At 64.9% G+C, this 16,453-nt stretch overlaps 5 protein-coding genes across 5 annotated transcripts; 2 read left to right on the top strand and 3 right to left on the bottom strand.

Moving 5' to 3' along the window:
- Positions 1-1,898: 1,898 nt before the first annotated feature.
- Positions 1,899-2,135, top strand: EMIHUDRAFT_71824 (hypothetical protein; the record flags this gene model as incomplete). The annotated part of the gene is made up of 1 exon (XM_005785435.1): positions 1,899-2,135. A coding segment is annotated over one exon (237 nt), but the record flags the coding sequence as incomplete, so codon positions are not given.
- Positions 2,136-3,451: 1,316 nt separating this feature from the next.
- On the bottom strand, positions 3,452-4,182 carry EMIHUDRAFT_441675 (hypothetical protein). Its single transcript, XM_005785434.1, has one exon. The coding sequence runs from the start codon at positions 4,069-4,071 to the stop codon at positions 3,604-3,606; it is 468 nt and encodes a 155-aa protein (XP_005785491.1). The 5' UTR covers positions 4,072-4,182; the 3' UTR covers positions 3,452-3,603.
- Positions 4,183-4,341: 159 nt separating this feature from the next.
- EMIHUDRAFT_441673 (hypothetical protein) lies at positions 4,342-5,295 on the top strand. The gene has a single exon (XM_005785433.1). The coding sequence runs from the start codon at positions 4,446-4,448 to the stop codon at positions 5,115-5,117; it is 672 nt and encodes a 223-aa protein (XP_005785490.1). The 5' UTR covers positions 4,342-4,445; the 3' UTR covers positions 5,118-5,295.
- A 4,971-nt stretch (positions 5,296-10,266) lies between these two features.
- Positions 10,267-10,841, bottom strand: EMIHUDRAFT_364120 (hypothetical protein). Its single transcript, XM_005785432.1, has one exon. The coding sequence runs from the start codon at positions 10,672-10,674 to the stop codon at positions 10,360-10,362; it is 315 nt and encodes a 104-aa protein (XP_005785489.1). The 5' UTR covers positions 10,675-10,841; the 3' UTR covers positions 10,267-10,359.
- Positions 10,842-12,591: 1,750 nt separating this feature from the next.
- Positions 12,592-14,551, bottom strand: EMIHUDRAFT_71837 (hypothetical protein; the record flags this gene model as incomplete). Its single annotated transcript, XM_005785431.1, has 4 exons — positions 12,592-12,786; positions 12,852-13,272; positions 13,346-13,660; positions 13,935-14,551. Coding segments are annotated over 4 exons (1,548 nt in total), but the record flags the coding sequence as incomplete, so codon positions are not given.
- Between the last annotated feature and the right edge of the window lie 1,902 nt (positions 14,552-16,453).

The following is a 16,453-nucleotide window of genomic DNA, read 5'->3' as shown; positions in this document are numbered from 1 at the left end:
TTCGCCCCGAGTTGGCCAAACCTTCCCAGAGGGGGGGACCCCCCCCCCCCCCCTCCCGGAACCCCCCCCCCCCCCCGGCCGACCCTTTCTCTTTCCTCTTTCTTTGCTTCATCGTCGATCCCCTACAGACGTTTAGGATTTTTGCTTTATTTTTGTATATTTCTCCACTGGTTCCTCTACTTATATACATATTTATTTTTCTCCCTCTCTTTTTCATGCCAGTCCCGACAGAGAATCAGAGAGTTTTTTGTTCTCTTCCAGTCCCGTGCCCAGTGTAAGAAAGAAAGAAAATGCCCCAACAAAGGAGGGGTGGGAGGACGGCACGCCGCCACCACACAATATACCTACACAGGGATTTCACAGCCTTGTTATTGGAGAAGAAAATATATACGGCGCTTTCAGCAGTGCGAGGCTTCGTTTCTTGCGGCTGGCTGTACGACCCGCTCGCCTCCGCAACCTCGTTCGCAGACATGGAGTGCTGCCCTCCTTGCGGCGGCAGCTTGGAATTGACGCACCCAGCTGGGACAGATCTGACTACTTGGCTCGACGCTGGCGATGAGCCTTCTGAGGGTTCGGTGTCCCGGCTTCGCCTCCTGATTCCACACCTACGTGACGCGCAGATGGCATTGCTCCTGCAAGACATGATCTCTGTGAGTGGCGGCCAGGTCGTCGCCACTGTTCCCGGAGACGAGCACGATAGCCTGCTGGCCGCGTTCTTCGACTTGGGAGTCGAGTTTGACGACGTCGCGACCACGCAGTACCGTCCGCCGTGGTTCATGCAGGCAGACAAGGTCGCGCACCTCACAGCGCCGCTGCCCTTCCGGCAAGCGCGGGAGCCGCACCGGATCACCCTTTATATCTGCGACCACGTTGCCGATGGCGCTTTTGGGCCGCACAACGCCGGTGCGTTTGAGCGAGGTGCAGCGAGCCGCCGCCGCCGCCGCCGCTGCTCTTACAAACAGCGCCCGCCCCTGGCCCTTTGTCCAACCCGTCCCCTCCCCTCTGACGCCGCAGTGCTCGACGAGGAGATGGCGCGCACGCCCCCGAAGGGCGGGCGGCGGGCGGCTCACACGGAGAAGCTCGTCTCTCTGCTGGCGCCGGGCGCGCGCGTCCTCCTCCGGTGCAGCGAGCACCGCCCCGAGCTTGATGGCGCAGGCCGAGACCCGCTCTGGAGCCTCTCGGCGGCAGAGGTGCAGGGCCTCTTTCGAGGGGCGGCCGTGCATCACATAACGGCGCCAAACGTGCCGCTGTTTGGAGGGGGCGACCGGCGGCAGCAGGCGGTGCACTCCTTGATCGTCGCAACCAAGGACGGCAGTGGTGCGTACTTTCGCCCGCCCGCATGTCCGTGCTGCCGGTAAAGTATCAGAGACATATACTCGGGTGTATTTCAGACGTGGAGTTCTGGCCTCATGTGGACTCCCCTGTGCGGGGCCCGCTGCCCCGCTGCCCGCTCCGCAAAATCCCCACACGTCACACACGTAGGTCGTGGCTCGTATTACTCGATCGTACGACGTACGTGCTACGTCGTAGGTTCCTCCGCGCTCCGGCCAGATGCAGATCGTCCGGCATTCGACACCTTCGACATTCCCGCGCCGGGGTGATCGCGTCGACACGCGCCGGGCGGCCACGAGGGGGGCCGCGCTTGCAACGCACAAGGCGTAGGTAGGTAGGTAGTAAGGTGAAGAACAGCCAGGCTCGGACTGGACACCAACGCGGTATGGGTGGACGCTAGACAGATGATGACGTCACGCACGAGCGAAGGCGTTTTTGCAAAATCTCAAAAAAGAATTTGACCGACGCGTACCGCGGCAACTGCCCTGGCGGTGGCTGCTCGTGTGTGTACGGCCGCCGCTTCCACCACCGTGCCGCCTTCGCCACACGAGCGACACGCTCGAGCTATGCCGCCACCGCGTCGACGAGCGCCCGCGCCGCTCGCAGATCACTACGCGGTGCTCGGAGTAAGCCCGGACGCCAGCCTCGCCGAGATCAAGCGCGCATATCGAGCTCACGCACGAGAAGCTCATCCGGACAAGGTGGGCGAGACGGCGGCGGCAAACGACCGCCTCGCAAGCCTCAACACCGCCTACTCAACACTCAAAGACGAGGACGCGCGGCGTGTCTACGACGCGCAGCGGGCAGCGGATGCGGTGCTTGGCGGGGGTGGACCGGGCGGCAAATGGTCGCGGTTGGCACGGAACTTAGGGGCGCCGTCCCGCGGGGTCCGCTGGGTCGCCGTCGGCCGGACAGGGAGACCAGCCTTTGGGTGCCTCTCACCCGTTGCCGAGGCGTCTCCCTTCAACGCGGCCGAGCTTCTGTCGCCCGCAGCGATGCCAGTGATCCTCTTTGTGCATCTCTCCGACTCCCGACGTGCATCTCGCGAGCGTTGCAAGCGGGCGGCGCGAGAAGTGGCCGCTGCCGCGAAAGCACTCCAAGGCGCGGCGCGCGTTGTCGCCATCGACGCCGAGTCCCAGGCTGAGCTCGCGAAGGCAGTAGGAGCCGCGCAGCAGGGAGACGACTCTCCGTACCCTCGGCTACTCCTCTTGCAGATGCGGGGCGGGGCGCCATCGGCGGTGCCGCTGCCGCCGCCGCACTCCGCCGCCACGCTGATAGAGGAGGCCGCCGCTTCGCTGCCGCGCCTGCCGATGGTCTGCACAAGGGAGGACCTGGCCCGGGCACGCCACGGGGGCCCCTTCGCATTGGCCAACCACCGGCTGCCGAGGTCCTTCACTATGCGGCTGCGCATCGCGTGCGCCGCCGAGGGAGCGCCAGCGGCACGCAGCCCCGCCCTCCGCTGCGGCGTGCTGCGCGGCCCCTCTTGCGCACTCGCCGCGGACTTTCTCTGCGAGGGCGTCGCGCTTCTCGGCGGCGACCGCTCCTCCGCAGGCGTCGGCGGGGCGATGACGCGGTGCGTTGGCGCCGACGAAGCGGGCGCTGCTCTGCGCCGGAGGAGGGAGGCACGAGAGGGCTCGGCCGGCGAGGGAAGCGACGGCGACACGCCCGCCGACGTGGCGGAGCAGGCGGCAGCGTCGGCGCTGCACGACGCGGTCGCTGCGCACGCGGCACGTGCACGCGCGAGCGGCGCGGCGACGGCGGCGGTGGCGCGCCTGAGCGATGCGTCCGCGCCGTGCGCTCGATGCTTCGCGCGAGGCGTTCTGGCTGCGCGGCGGGGCCCCGCGGCCCAGATCCTGCTGCGGTCTGAGGCCGTCCCTCTCCTTTTCGTCGCGTGCCTCTGCCTCTGGCGCGCGACGGCGCTGGCCGCGAGACTGTTGCGGGCTGTTGCCGCCTTCCGGTGGGCTCGGTGGGCCCGGCGGTGGCGACGACGGGTCGTGAAGCAGGCCAAAGCCATCGGCGTCTACGCCCTGATCTCGCAGCGGATTGATGACATCGCGAGCGTTCTGGGGTGATAAAGACGTAGAGGAGTGTTATTCGTCCAGAAATGATGCGCGGTGCATTTGAGTGTAAAGTAAGGTAAAGTAAACGGTCAAAACTCAGACGCGAGAGCGATGGAGATAGTGGGGCGCACCCCACACTCTCCACTACCACACACACACATCCGACCTCTGTCTCATCACCTCCCAACCTCGCCACGCGACGCACCGGAGCTCACGAAGCGGCGGCGGCCTCGCAGTGCCTCCGGAGCTGTCCAACACGAATAGAGGACACGCCCGAGAAAGGTACCCAGAAGAGGAGCGCGTTTAGCAGTGGCGCGGCCGGCACCGTGAGTGGGAGGAGCCCTGCCGACCATCCGACGGCGCTAACTTTTGTGCCGCCCGATGGCCCTGCAGAGAGTGAGAGGAGAGTCGGGTCGAGCCAGCCGAGCTTCGTCACCGTGTAGAGAGTCAGCGTACGCCCCGTCGCTGGCTGCACCTCCATCCATGAGTTGTATGGCTTCGGGTCGGTAGTCATCTCGGCGACAGCCGCGCGTAGAATCTGTGCACATTCATCAACAGGGCAATCGAGCGTAAACGAGCAGCTTCCGCGCGTCGTGAGCCACGCCATGCTTGGCACCCGCATGGCGAGCCAGCCCTGCAGCGGGAGCTGCGCCGTCTCCAGTTGGCTGAGCTCGCGCATTAGAACGCGTTCGCGGCGCCCTGGCGAGGTACCTAGGTACAGGCACACGACGCGGCGAGGCCTCGAACAACCCAGGTCCTCTACCGGGTAGGAATAGTCTTGCGGGGGGGGGGGGGGCTCTCTCCGCGCCGCCGGGGCGGTAAGGTAGGAACAGCAAAAAAAGAAGTCTGCCGGGTCGTTTGAAGTCCGAGCGCGGTCTTCCTAGGGTACTCTGGGTGGGCGTTAGTTGCGGGCAAAAAGAATTCCCGCGAGCGAGGAATCCAGAGGAAGGAGGCATCGACAGGAGGGGAGGCATCGACCAATCGACTGGAGCACCGCGCTCCGCCTCGGGGCGGCTGGACGTTCGCCGACGTTCTCCTTCCCGGGCAGCATTGATGTCGTCCGGGCAGCGGCCGCCATTGCTCCGCCGCTGCACACGGCACAGCCACGACATCTGGTGCGACGCGTCTCTGCAGGACTCCTTCTCTGTCCGCCACGACCTCTGGAGCGGCGACATATCTCTGCATCGGCAGGACTCGTTCTCTGTCCGCTCGGCTCACGAGCACCTCTTTTCAGTGCGCTCCTTCCGCTTTGACGACTCACGCATTCCGCACGCCACCCTGTCGGCTGACGCGGCGGCGGCGCTGAAGCGCGCCCGCGCCGCCTGCCCAATCTGCCTGGAGGGCTATGAGGTCGGCCAGAGCGTCGGGTGTATGCCCTGTGGTGGGCTGCACAAAGCGCATCGGGAGTGCCTCACGCGCTGGCTCGCTCGTTGCCCATCGTGCCCCACCTGCCGTTGGGATCTGCGCGATGCGGTGGCCACCTACTGCTCCATCGACAGTGGGTCAGGATCGGGCCGCAGCGTAGAGGAGCTCCTCTGTCGCGGTGAGGCCGAGCTACGGATGCTTTCGCACAGAGGGAGGACGCCTCCCTCGCCCTCCACCACCCCGTCCACCCTCTCGCGGCGCAGCAGCGCGGAAGACAACTCAAACAGAACCCTCGCGCAGAAACGCTCCTTCGATCGGGTTCGCGGCGCGTGTCCACCGCCGCTCCGCCGAGCCACCTAGGTTGAGCTCAAATGCCTTGAGACAGACTAATCTCTAATGGTCGAGCACCGTACACCTCGACCGTACACCCTGGCTCTCGATGCCCTGCTCTCTCTGCTGTCAGTGTGCGCAGAGCGTGTGGCGCAAGTGTTAAATAAATAAAAACGGACACCTCTCTACTGTGAGATGGGTAAAAAGGAACAGGTCCCCGCCCTTGCGATCTTTGTGCAGGGTTCTTTGTGGGTGTGGTCGGCGACTAGCCGGGGTCGTCCTCCCGGTGTGGGGGACTACGACTAGCAGGTAGCACTAGCCGTCTTCCACATGGTCCCTCGGGTCCCTGCTACTCCTAATCTCTTCGTACATCCTCCTGCTGATCTCCGCAAAGTCCTGCTCCCTCCCTCGTCTCGCTCTGCGCGTCTGCTCCGCCTCACCGTCTTCTGCCCTGCGTCGTCTGGGATCTGGCGACGGGTCCTCCATAGTCGGTCGCAAGTGCGTTGTATTATAGCGGCAGTCTGCCGAGCAGCTGCTCGAGGCTCTGCGCGGCGAGGCGGCGGCGCAGCGGCGCTCTCTCGAGCGCGACGAGGCGTTGCACGGCGACCTCCGTCTCGGCGGCGGCGCAAGGCGCCCCGGGAGGCGGGCCCCCTCTCATCTCGGGAGTGGCTGGCGTCTAGGCGCGTGGCGCGAGGAGGCGGCCGCGTGGCACGCTTGCCGCCGCTCGATGGAGGAGAACCTCGGGGTGGTGCGCGACAAGCTCGATTTCTACGCTGGCTACGTCGCAGAGGCCGACCCTGCCATGGTCACCGACTAGCGCGCGTGCGGGTGCTGGGCTGTTTCGCATCGCTGCAAAACGCTAAGCGCTCTCGCGCCAGTCAGCCAACGGCAAGAGTCGCGCCAGCGCCAAGAGGTTAGCCGTATCTCAAAGTGGCGCAAGTCTCGAGTCTCACGGTGACGACCTCTCAAAAATAACACGCGCAGTTTTGGCCACCCGGCCTCTCGCCCGCACCGCGCACCCCTCGATCCTCGTCAACCGGTCATCCTCGTCCTCGTCCTCCGCCGACGACCTCCGTCAGAGGCTCAGCCTCAGGGGCGGCGACTCCCCCATCTACAGATGATATGCGCATCCTAGATGCCGCGGAGAAACGCCATCTAGGGGAAGCGTTTTCCATCTAAGGACACCGGGTGGGTCTCCACTATGATTGGGTTCTCCAAAAGAAGATTTAATGTGGAGATGTTAGATGGTGCCACCCCGCGTCGTCTTTTCTCTCTGACCGGCGACCTTGCTGGCGTCCTTCTTTTCTTGCCCGCGGCGGGCGACCTGTGACTGCGCGTACGCACAACAACATGCACATGCGCATGCACATGCACATGCACATGCACATGCACATGCACATGCACATGACATGTGCATGTCATGTGCATGTCATGTGCATGTCCATGCACATGCAGAGGTCGCTCCATCCATCCATCCACCCTGGTCCCTGCTGGGCTGTTCCTTTGTCCATGTTGCGCGGACGCCCTCAACCACCATCCAAGAATGCCTGTGTCTCGTCGATGCAGAATATGCGCGCGCTTTGATTATCGGAGTGCTTCAACCCTCCTTTGTCCCGGGGGGGGCCGTTTTTGCGTGACTTGGACATCACGCCGAGGCCGAGGAGCAAAGGTCTCGCCATCCATGTGTGCTGCCGCCCCAGCCCAGCACCGCACCGCCCGCTCGCTACACCCTCCTCCAGTCTTCCACTTTCGCTGCCGCCGCACACGGCCAACTTCACTGTGCTGCGGCGGACCACCCGCCAGTGCGGCGTCGCCATTGCCCTTGGCCGCGGGTCGCTCCTCCTGTCGCTGCCTCACTCACTCTCGCCGCCCGTCCGACAACAGCATGGTCCGCCTCTTGCTGATGATCGCCTTCGCCGCCTCCGCCACGCGCGGAGCACCCATCCCGACCGACAAGCTGGACGTCGCGACTACCCTCAAGTACGCCGACGTCGACACGGCCAGCAAGTCCATCGTCGACGACAAGGAATCGCTCGGCGCCTCCGAGAGCCGCAAGACCCTCTCCTCTACCAAGGCCGTTCCCAAGGCGGACTCGACCCTGACCGCGCGCTACATCACGCCCGCCAACAAGACCTCGCATGGGGGCCGGAAGCTGTCGCCTCCCTCGGTCGTGAGCGGCATGGGCCTCGCCTTCACCACCGACGGCAACAACGTCAAGATGTGCAGCGAGCATAACGGCAACTACTGGAGCGGTGGCTCGTGGAACAACTATGGCGACCAGCCCACCTCGGAGGATTGCCAGAAGAAGTGCCTCGACGACCCCGACTGCCCCTTTGTGCTGTTCCGCCCGGCCAACCGCTTCTGCACCAAGTACACCGCATGCACGCGCTCACCCGGCATCGACTGGGGCTGGGCAGGCGACCAGGTGTTCCGCAAGCAGTGCACGGTCGACTCGGTCACCGTCAACACGAAGAGCTGGGGCTCCGAGGTGACGTGGTCGATTCGCGATGCGTCCGGCGACGCCGTCTGCTCTGGCGGCCCATACGACGACAACACGGAAACGTCGGAGCACTGCTGCATCGGCACCGGCGCCTTCACCCTTTCCTGCACTGACTCCTACGGAGATGGCTGGCACGGTGGCAGCATCGAAATCGCCGGCAAAGAGTACTGCGCCGACTTCGTCGATGCCGATGGATCTCGGGAGTCCTTCGAGCAGGAGGAGCAGCTCGTGATTGAGGAGCTCGTGACGGAACAGCTCGTGACGTCCCTCAAGACTGCCGGCGAGGAGGTGCAGGCTTGTGACGACCGGCTGGACAGCATCGGCGAGAGCATCGGCGAGGTCCAGGAAATCACTGAAACCGTGACTGAGGTGGCTGGCAATTTCGAGTCTGCCATGGAGACGATGAAGGACGTCCTCAATTTGATCAAGCCGGTCGAGCCGATTCTGACCAAGATTCCGAAGGTGGGCAAGGTGCTCAAGGTGGTGTTCACTGTGGTCAAAAAGATCCAGCCTCCGCTCGCGAAGGCGTCCAAGGTGGTCCACAACGTGACCATTAAGATTGATGAGGTTGTCCAGCACGTCGACGCGGTGGTTCAGGCTACTGCAGACATCACGGGGACCACGGCCTCGCTGCTCACAGACGCTTCCGCTGTCCTCGACGTTGTCAATACCTGCATTATGGAGAATGGGGGCTACGATCGCACGGCCGACACAGCTTTCTCTAACGCAGCCGTCGCCATCGAGGATGCAAACAAGGTGCACTGGCCATTCACCAGCGAGGCTCTTCAGGCGCTCACGCTGACGGGAAAGGGGTGCAACGATGGCCTGGAGCCGCTTGACGAAGCCCTCATGGAGGTCGTCAAGGTGGTAGAGCTTCTTGACCCCATCGAAAGATTCGCCGACGCGCTCAACGGTATCTTTGACTACGTCGAGAAGCACGTCAAAGACTTCGAGAACACAAATGCCGCCCAGTGCGCTGCCAGCTTCGGCGAGAAGGCGGGTCTTGTCGCCTCGCTGGTCTCGTGCCCCGCCGACGAACTCGGCGGAACTTTGATCAAGACACTTATGGAGACGCTGCTCGATGTGGCCAATGAAATCATCCAGGAGACTGTAGTGAAGCCGCTTGCGAACGCCATCCAAGACATCGTTCCGCCCAACGCGGCCATCACCATCCCCGATGTCGTGGACGTGCTGCCCGTCGCAGCCATCGCAGCCATCGACAGCGTCTGTCCCAGCGGCGCGCACCTCGATTACTTCAACGAGCATGCCGCCAAGCTCACCCGGGTGGACCTCCCGTACGACGTCAACTTCCAGGACCTCGCCCTGTCGGCAGTCGAGATGATCAACCTCGGCAGCATCGAGGTGACGACCGAGAGCGCCTGCCAGGACGCGATCGACGCCTTCCAAGATTACACATTTGAGGGGTGCGCAGAGCTCGCCGAAGAGATCGTCGAAATGGCCGAGGAGGTCGGCAAAGACTTGTCGCGTGGCTTCGACGACGCTGTCTCGTTGGCAGAGGACGTCGTGTTCAGATACTGCGGAGTTGGGCAAGCGAACTGTGAGACGCTCAGCCTTCACGATGGCGTCCTTTGCGATGGCGCCGAGCCACCTTGCCGCTTTTGTCAGTCGGGGGAGTCGCACTGGTACGGCGCTCTGAAGAAATGTGGACCCTTCCGCGACCCGATTGGCGGCAACCACCCGGACCACCACCGCTGCTCCCTCAACTCCGACTGCACGGGCAGGTGCGAGTGCAAGAACATCCTTGGAGAGTGGGAGTTTGGATTCTGCCCTCTCAGCTCCGGGTGGTGCTGCGGCGGCACTGGATCTCGGAACTGTGGGCGCTAAGGCGGCCTCACTCACTTGTCTAGTACGGAAGCCGCAAGCAGCTCCTCGAGAGCAGACTTCCATGTGGGGATGCTGACTTCTCGCCTCCATCTCCCGTTTTGCTCGTTGGGGTTGTCAACGGGCCGGCCCGCCGCCACCGCAGGTGGGCTTGCATGGAACTTACCGACACCGACACATCCCGATGCTGCCGTCGGTGCCAGCCGGGGGGGCGCTGACTTGCCCCCAACCATAGCCGCCTTTTGTTCGCGTCCCGCCGCCCAAGCCTTCGGATTCGATCCCTCATGTCTCGAACATGGACATGGCCCCCCGGGGCGCGCGATCGGCGTGATGGCCTTCTCTCTCCTTATTGTGCATTATTCTCGTTGTGTGAGCACTGTGGACTACACGTTATTCTTTGATGTGTATTAACATTTTGATGTCATTTTGCGTGAGCAGACAACAACACGACTGGGCACGAACGTACCCGTACGGGACTGGCGCGCCCTGGCAGCGCTATAACACAGGTACACCGCGGGAGGGGGAGCCGCCTATGCGCTAAAAGAGAATTTTTCAACAAAACTCCCTCGCACAACACTGGGCACGGGACCAGTGTTGTGCTAAAAGAGAATTCACAGAGCTCTCTCGAAGGGTCAGAGAGCGGATATGCAGAACGATAGACACCCAGGCGAAAAGCATATGCGCGTGGAGGTGGCAGTATGATGCGTATGTGGCTCGCTGCACTGTGGCACGTGCGACGTGGCACTGGTGCTGAGCTGTCAGCCCTCTCCGCACCAAGTGTGAGTTCACCGATGAAGACGAGTAGAAACGTTGTTAGAAGTTGGAACAGGGAAAGTTACGACGTCACGTATGTCCTTACTACATACTAGAGCGTACAGGCAGCCTCCATATGGCAGCCTTCCTACAAAGGCATAACCCTTCGAGACGTAGTCAAGACCAATCAAACTCCACGTCCGACACCTTGAGCCCGACGTAGAGGTACGTCGTTGCGTGCAGCGGCGTGTAGACGACCCGCCGCTCGCTCTCGTGGAACCAGAGGGTCCGCAGCGCGCCATGCTGCTGCAGCGCGGCTGTGTGCTCCCGGCTCAGAAAGACGCCGTCGTTGGCAAACCACCACTGGTTGAGCTTCTGCGACCAGTGTTTGGGCGCGTCGGAGCGGCAGGTGAAGTCCACGAGCGCGAGCTGGCCGCCGACCCGCAACGCACGCACCATGGCGGAGAGGGCCGTGCGCCAGCGCGGGATCATGCTGAGGCAGTAGGAGCAAGAGACCAGGTCGAGCGAGCCGCGTGGCGGGAGTCCTGCCGTTGGGCGAGGCGGGGCGGTGAGAGGGTGCTAGCGCCGAGGCGAGCTGCGCCAGCAGAAAACCTAACGGCGCCGCAGCGGGGGAGAGGGGCAGGGGGTTGGGGGCAGGGAAGGGGGCCGGGCAGGGGGGGGGGGGGGGCGAGACGCGAGGGGGGGCAGGGGGAGGAGGGAGGGCGGTGGCGGGCCCGGAAGCGTCTCGTCGTTGACGTCGCCCACGAGGAGTGTGACTTGGTGCGCGAGGCCGAGCCTGTCGACCCGCTGCTGGGCGACGGCGAGCAGCTCCGGCGAGAGGTCGAGCAGCCACAGCCGCGTGCCGCACACCACACTTTTTAACAGCCCGATGGGGCTATTTTCCGAACCGGAGTGCGAGAGAGCTCGACGACTAATGACTCGCGCGAACAAAAGAGGAACTCTCATGTGCGTCTCACGCCGTCACGCACGCGGCCACACGGTCGGGCGGGTGTGGCCCTGGGGCCCGTGCCCCTGGCTGCCCGTCTTGGCACCTCGCTCGCCGCGCAGGAGCGCTCGTCAGGGAGTCCATATCGCTCACTGAGGCAGCAACCTCGCCAGCAGATCCTCTGCGCGCTCCTCGTCGTTCCGCACGCCCTGGGCCGACACCCGCGCCCGCTTGACGCGACGGCGCTCGGCGCGCGGCGGCGCCTCCGCGCCCCCCGCATCGCTGTCGCCGCCCTCGCCGCCCTCGCCGCCCTCGCTGCCGCCCTCCTCGTCGCCCTCAGGCGAGCCGAGCACAGCCACGCCGCCCGATTGTTTCGGCCGTCCTGCATCATGGGAAGAAGAGCCCAGGGGTGAGGGGCTGTCTGCACGCCTCGCGACTGCGTCTAGGAAGGGTCGGGAAGGGTCGAGAAAACATCTCGGAGGCGGCGCCTTGCGCATCGAGCCCGTCCGCCTCCGCCACCGCCGCCTTGCGCTTCTGCTTTTGCAGCTGGTGCCGCTCCCGCACCCGCCGCCGCTCGCGCTCCCGGTCAGCGTCGGCGGTGGCGGCGAGCGCCTCGCGCACAGCCCGTGCGCGCAGCTCCGGGTCCTGCGCCGCTGCAGCGGCCCCCTTCTCGGAGACCACGGCGGAGAACTCGCCACCTGGGGAGGGAGGGGAGGGAGAGGTCGGCAGCCGCGGCTCTCGCCGAGTCACTCTCCACGCACGAGTCCCACCCCCCCCCGCGGGGGTCCTCCACTGTGCATCCCAGCCGCACATCTCGGCGACGCCTCACCGAGCCGCTCCTCTAGCGGCCTCCCATCCTCGTCGAAGACGGTCCGCTTGCCGCCCGCCACGGTGCCACCCTTGCGAATCTTAATCTTCTTCGGCCGCGGCGGGGCGGCGGCCGCCTCAGTGATGCCCTCCGCCCCCTCCGCGTCGCCCTCTGCAGCGCCGCCCGCCTCCTCCGCCTCCTCCGCCGGCAGAAAGGTGCGCTTCACTGTGAGCAGGTCGTCCGCCTCCGCCGCAGGCGCGCCTACAGCAGCCCGCACCTCCACACGCTCAGGACACTCTCCCGTGCCGCGAGAGCCCGCGTCTCGCGCTGACGCCGCACCCGCCTCACCCGCCTCGCGCGTCGCCTTTGCGAAAGAGCCTCTCCGCTCGGCCGTGTTGCGGTCGAGCAGCCGCAATAGCTTGTTGCGCGAGGCCACCTTGCGCGCCCTGCCCGGCAGGACCAGCCCGTCCTCCCCACCCCCCTCGCTCTCCTCGCTCTCCTCGTCCCCCTCGCTGCTCCCTCCCGCCGCCTGCCACCCGCCTCGCGCACTCGACGCGCCGCCGCCAGCCAACAGAGCCTCCTCCTCCCCCTCCTCCGCCTCGCTCGCCCCCTCCTCGCCGCTCGCCTCGCCGCGGCCCTCGCCCGCGCCGGCCCAATTCTTGGCCGCCTCCTTCGCCTTACCGCCGCCCGACAGGCTGCGCACACGCGGCGCCGCAGCGAGGCCGTAGCTCTCGGCGAGCTTTTGCAGCGGCAGCGACGAGGCGTCGAACACCGCTTTGTCCGCCTGCAGCTTGACCGAACGCACGTACGACACCAGGGCGCGCTGCGCCGTGTACTTGATGTCGGCGCGCTGCGAGAGCAACGCGCGCAGCTTTGGCGCGAGGGCGTGCACCTGCTCACGCCTAAACAGTGAACCTCTCGAACGGCCGTTGCGGCTTGGGCGCGCGCGGCGTCCGCCTGCTGCTTGTTCGGTCGCAGCCGCTGCGTCGCGATGCGCGCGGCCGAGAGCTGGTCAACGAAGGCCTTTTCGGAGGGCGAGAGGAGGAGGAGCGCGCGGCCGCTGGCGGTGTGCCGCGCCGTGCGGCCAGTACGGTGGATATAGGTGGCAACGTCTTCGGGCGCGTCGGCCTGCACCACCCACTGCACAGTCGGGAAGTCGAGCCCCCGCGCGGCGACGTCGGTCGCAAACAGCACCGCGTGCTTCTTTGCGCAGAACTCAGTGTAGACGGCCAGCCGCTTCATCTGCTTTTGCCGGCCGTGCAGGCAGAGCAGCGAGACGCCCGGGCGCAGCGCGGAGAAAGCGGCATGCACGAAGGCCACCTGTGCGGGATGGAGCCTGGGCTGAGCCGCGATTGAGCCGAGCTCGAGCCGCGGTTTGAAGAGGGCGGCCCGCGGCCGCCTGCTTGCACGAGGAGAGGAAGCAGATGGTCTTGGCCTGCAGGTGGGACCGCACGAACCCCCAAAGCACGTCAAGCTTCTGCTCCGGCTCGATCAGCATGTGGTGGTGCTGCAGCCGCGTCGGCGTGGCCGTCTTCGAGGCGGCGTGCACCGAGATGTACTGCGGCTCCGAGAGGGAGAGGGAGGCGAGGTCGGCGACGCGCCTGGTCTGCGTTGCCGAGAAGAGCAGGGTCTGCCGCTTGCGCGGCAGCTCCTCGAGGATGGCCGCCATCGTCTGCTTGAAGCCGAGGTCGAGCAGCCGGTCGGCCTGAGGGGGCAGTGAGCCTCTTCCTCACTTAATGACGGGCTCACTCCTCATTCAATTCGAGCAGAGCCGGTCGGCCTAAAGGCGGAGTGATGGGGCGACGGGCTGGTGGTCAGGTTCCAGGGAAGGTCTCGGAAGGCCGCTCAGGAAGAGCCGTACCACAGCCTCATCTTCTCGGCCGTATCCCGGCCGTATCTCAGCCCGATCTCGGCGTTGCCTCGTCGAGGACGAGCATCTTGACGTTCGAGAGGTCGAAGCCGGCCTATGGGACACGTCGCGGACGACATGTCGCGGACGGTGTCGCCTCCGAGGCGTCGAGAGGTCGGGAGGCGGCCGTCTGGTCGATGTGGTGAAGCAGCCGGCCTGGCGTGGCGACGAGGATGTTCATCGGCGCGATCCGCGCCGCCTCCTCCTGCTGGTCCTTGCCTCCGATCACGAGCCCAGCAGACAGGTCGTGCTTCTGGCCGAGCGTGCGCAGCACGTCAAAGATCTGGAGAGCGAGCTCGCGGGTCGGCGAGACGACGAGGCCACCCAGCCGGTCGAGCGCACTCCACCGCTCGCGCCACAGCAGCTCGAGTAGCGGCACCAGGAACGCGAGCGTCTTGCCTGAACCGGTGCGTGCTGCTGCGAGCACATCGCGCCCAGCGAGGGCGTGGCCGATGGTTGCGCGCTGCACGTCGGTCATCTTCTCCCATTTGCCCCTGGCCAGCCCCGCGAGCGTCCGCCGCGAGAGCGGCAGCTCCGAAAAGCGGCGCGCGCGAGAGAAGGTCACCTTGCCGTCCGCCTCGACCTCTTCCGCATCGGTGAGGAGCGGGTTGCTGCCGGCCTCGGGCGCCTCCGAGATGACACGCTCGCGCAGCTCAGCCAGCTCGTCGGCATCGCCGCCGCCGCTGCGACCCTGTCTGCGTGGCATCGAGATTTATGGCAGGCTCCCCGGCGGTGGCAGGCTGCTCACAGAGTGGACTCGTGGCCGTACTCGTCGCCACAGGGTTCGGCTCCTATAGCAGTCGAGGGGGTGGCGGGCGCGTCTCGCTCCGCATACGGAAGGGGTACTTTGTGGAGTACTCGCGGAAAGCGGCCATGTAGCGGCCCGCTTGCCGCATGAGCCACACCGGCGTGCGCTCCACCGCTTCGCCGCGCGCCGCGCGGAGCAGGATGTCGTGCTCGCCCGGCGCCGGCGTCCAGCTCGGAGCCGCACGCAGCAGCTCGGCCGCGCCGCCCGGCGGGGTCTCGATGCGCAGCTTGGTCGCCTGCAGCACCGGCGCGCCGGCGCGGCTCGCGGCGCCAGCCGCGGCGCCGTGCTGCACGCCAGGGGCGAGCGAGACGCCAGGAGCGAAACACGGGATCGCCAGCATATGCTCAATGAAATAAAAAATGTGGCCTTAACGCTTAAGGCAACCTGCACGCAGCTTTTGATGCTTGTGCTCACAAGTTCACAGGAGCTCACCGCACACACAAGCACTCTCAGGACTTCAAGAGGCACCTAGACTCTGCTGCAACCTGCGAAGCTCGTCCTTCTCTGTCCCCGGAGTGTGTGCGGCCCGCGCACGCCCCAACTCACAGTCAAGACCGACCATATGCACCATATCTTGACTAAGAGCTAAGCCCAGTTCGACGATCGGCAGCCTCGCCGCGGGTCGCGCCGCTGTTTTAGCGAGAGCCAGGCTCGCCCGGCGAAGGTGACCAGAGAGTGCTCAACAAATACCAGCCACCGGTCGAGTTGGCGGCCAGCCACCGGTCGAGTTCTTCGACTCTGGAGGACAGAAAGGTACCGTTAGACCGCTCTCAACGAGCTCTCTCAGCGCCCGCTGATTAAAAAATCCAGGGTCAATCGTTCAGTCAGGAGGGGGCCCGAAGCATGAGCGAAGCACGGGTCGGTCTGTGTGGTTTTAACAACGAAGGGCGCTCTAAAAACTAAAAAGATTTTACAACCAAACTCCCTCGCACGACACTGGGCACTAAAAAGAATTTAACTCGCGTCAAAATACAACAGAATCCGTTTGTTTTTTTAAACAACGAAGGCGCGCCGCGCCCACTGATCTGCTGAGGCGTCTCCGAACCCGGACACCAGCACACACGGCTAGCTAGATATCATGGCGACTTGCTGTGCTGCTCGATGAGCTGGACCTGCGGTTCGACGGCCCGGACTTGCTCTTGTGGGCGCTTTGGTCTTCCTGGCTGCTTCTTTTTTGAGCTGCTTCTTTGTGTCAATCGCCTCAGGATCCTCACCCCTCGGCGCAGCATGATAGAGAGAGAGCGCGCACGAGCCGCCGCGCGGAACAGAGTGATGACGGCACCCACGACAGGGAAGCAAAAAGAATTTTACAAGCGCCTCGCTAGGAGTACGATAGGAGTACCCTTGAGTGGTGCCGGAACATCGTATCCCTGACATCATCATCGTCCCTGACAGGATCTCTCGTACGTACGCCCAGTCCTCTCACGCCCAGCCCTCTCACGCTACCCCCTGTGTGCGTGTGTAGGCGACGACACCAGGTTTGCCGGCGCACTGTGGACCCCCATCTTAGATCTGACACGCACCGAGAAGACACCCACAGCGCGCGCCGACGCACAGCGGCTCCCAAGACCCTCCGCCCCAGCCCACGGGCGACTGCGACCCCAACGGCGGAGGCTGGCGTGCGCGCATCCTTCACGCTATCGTCGCCGCCGTCTTCAACTCGATGACCATCGTCGGCCTGACTGGCATCTTTGCCGGGCACAGGCGATCGCCTTCCAAACCCCCGTCCATTCCACACCCCTCCCGCCACCTTCGCTTCCCCCCACCTCTCCCCCTCGCTTCCCAAGCCTTCTCCCCCTC

This window comes from Emiliania huxleyi (genome assembly GCF_000372725.1).
Source record: "Emiliania huxleyi CCMP1516 chromosome Unknown EMIHUscaffold_160, whole genome shotgun sequence".
Taxonomy (NCBI): domain Eukaryota; phylum Haptophyta; order Isochrysidales; family Noelaerhabdaceae; genus Emiliania; species Emiliania huxleyi.
The sequence above is the reverse complement of the archived record's forward strand: the minus strand, read 5'-3'. Positions and strand labels throughout refer to the sequence as shown.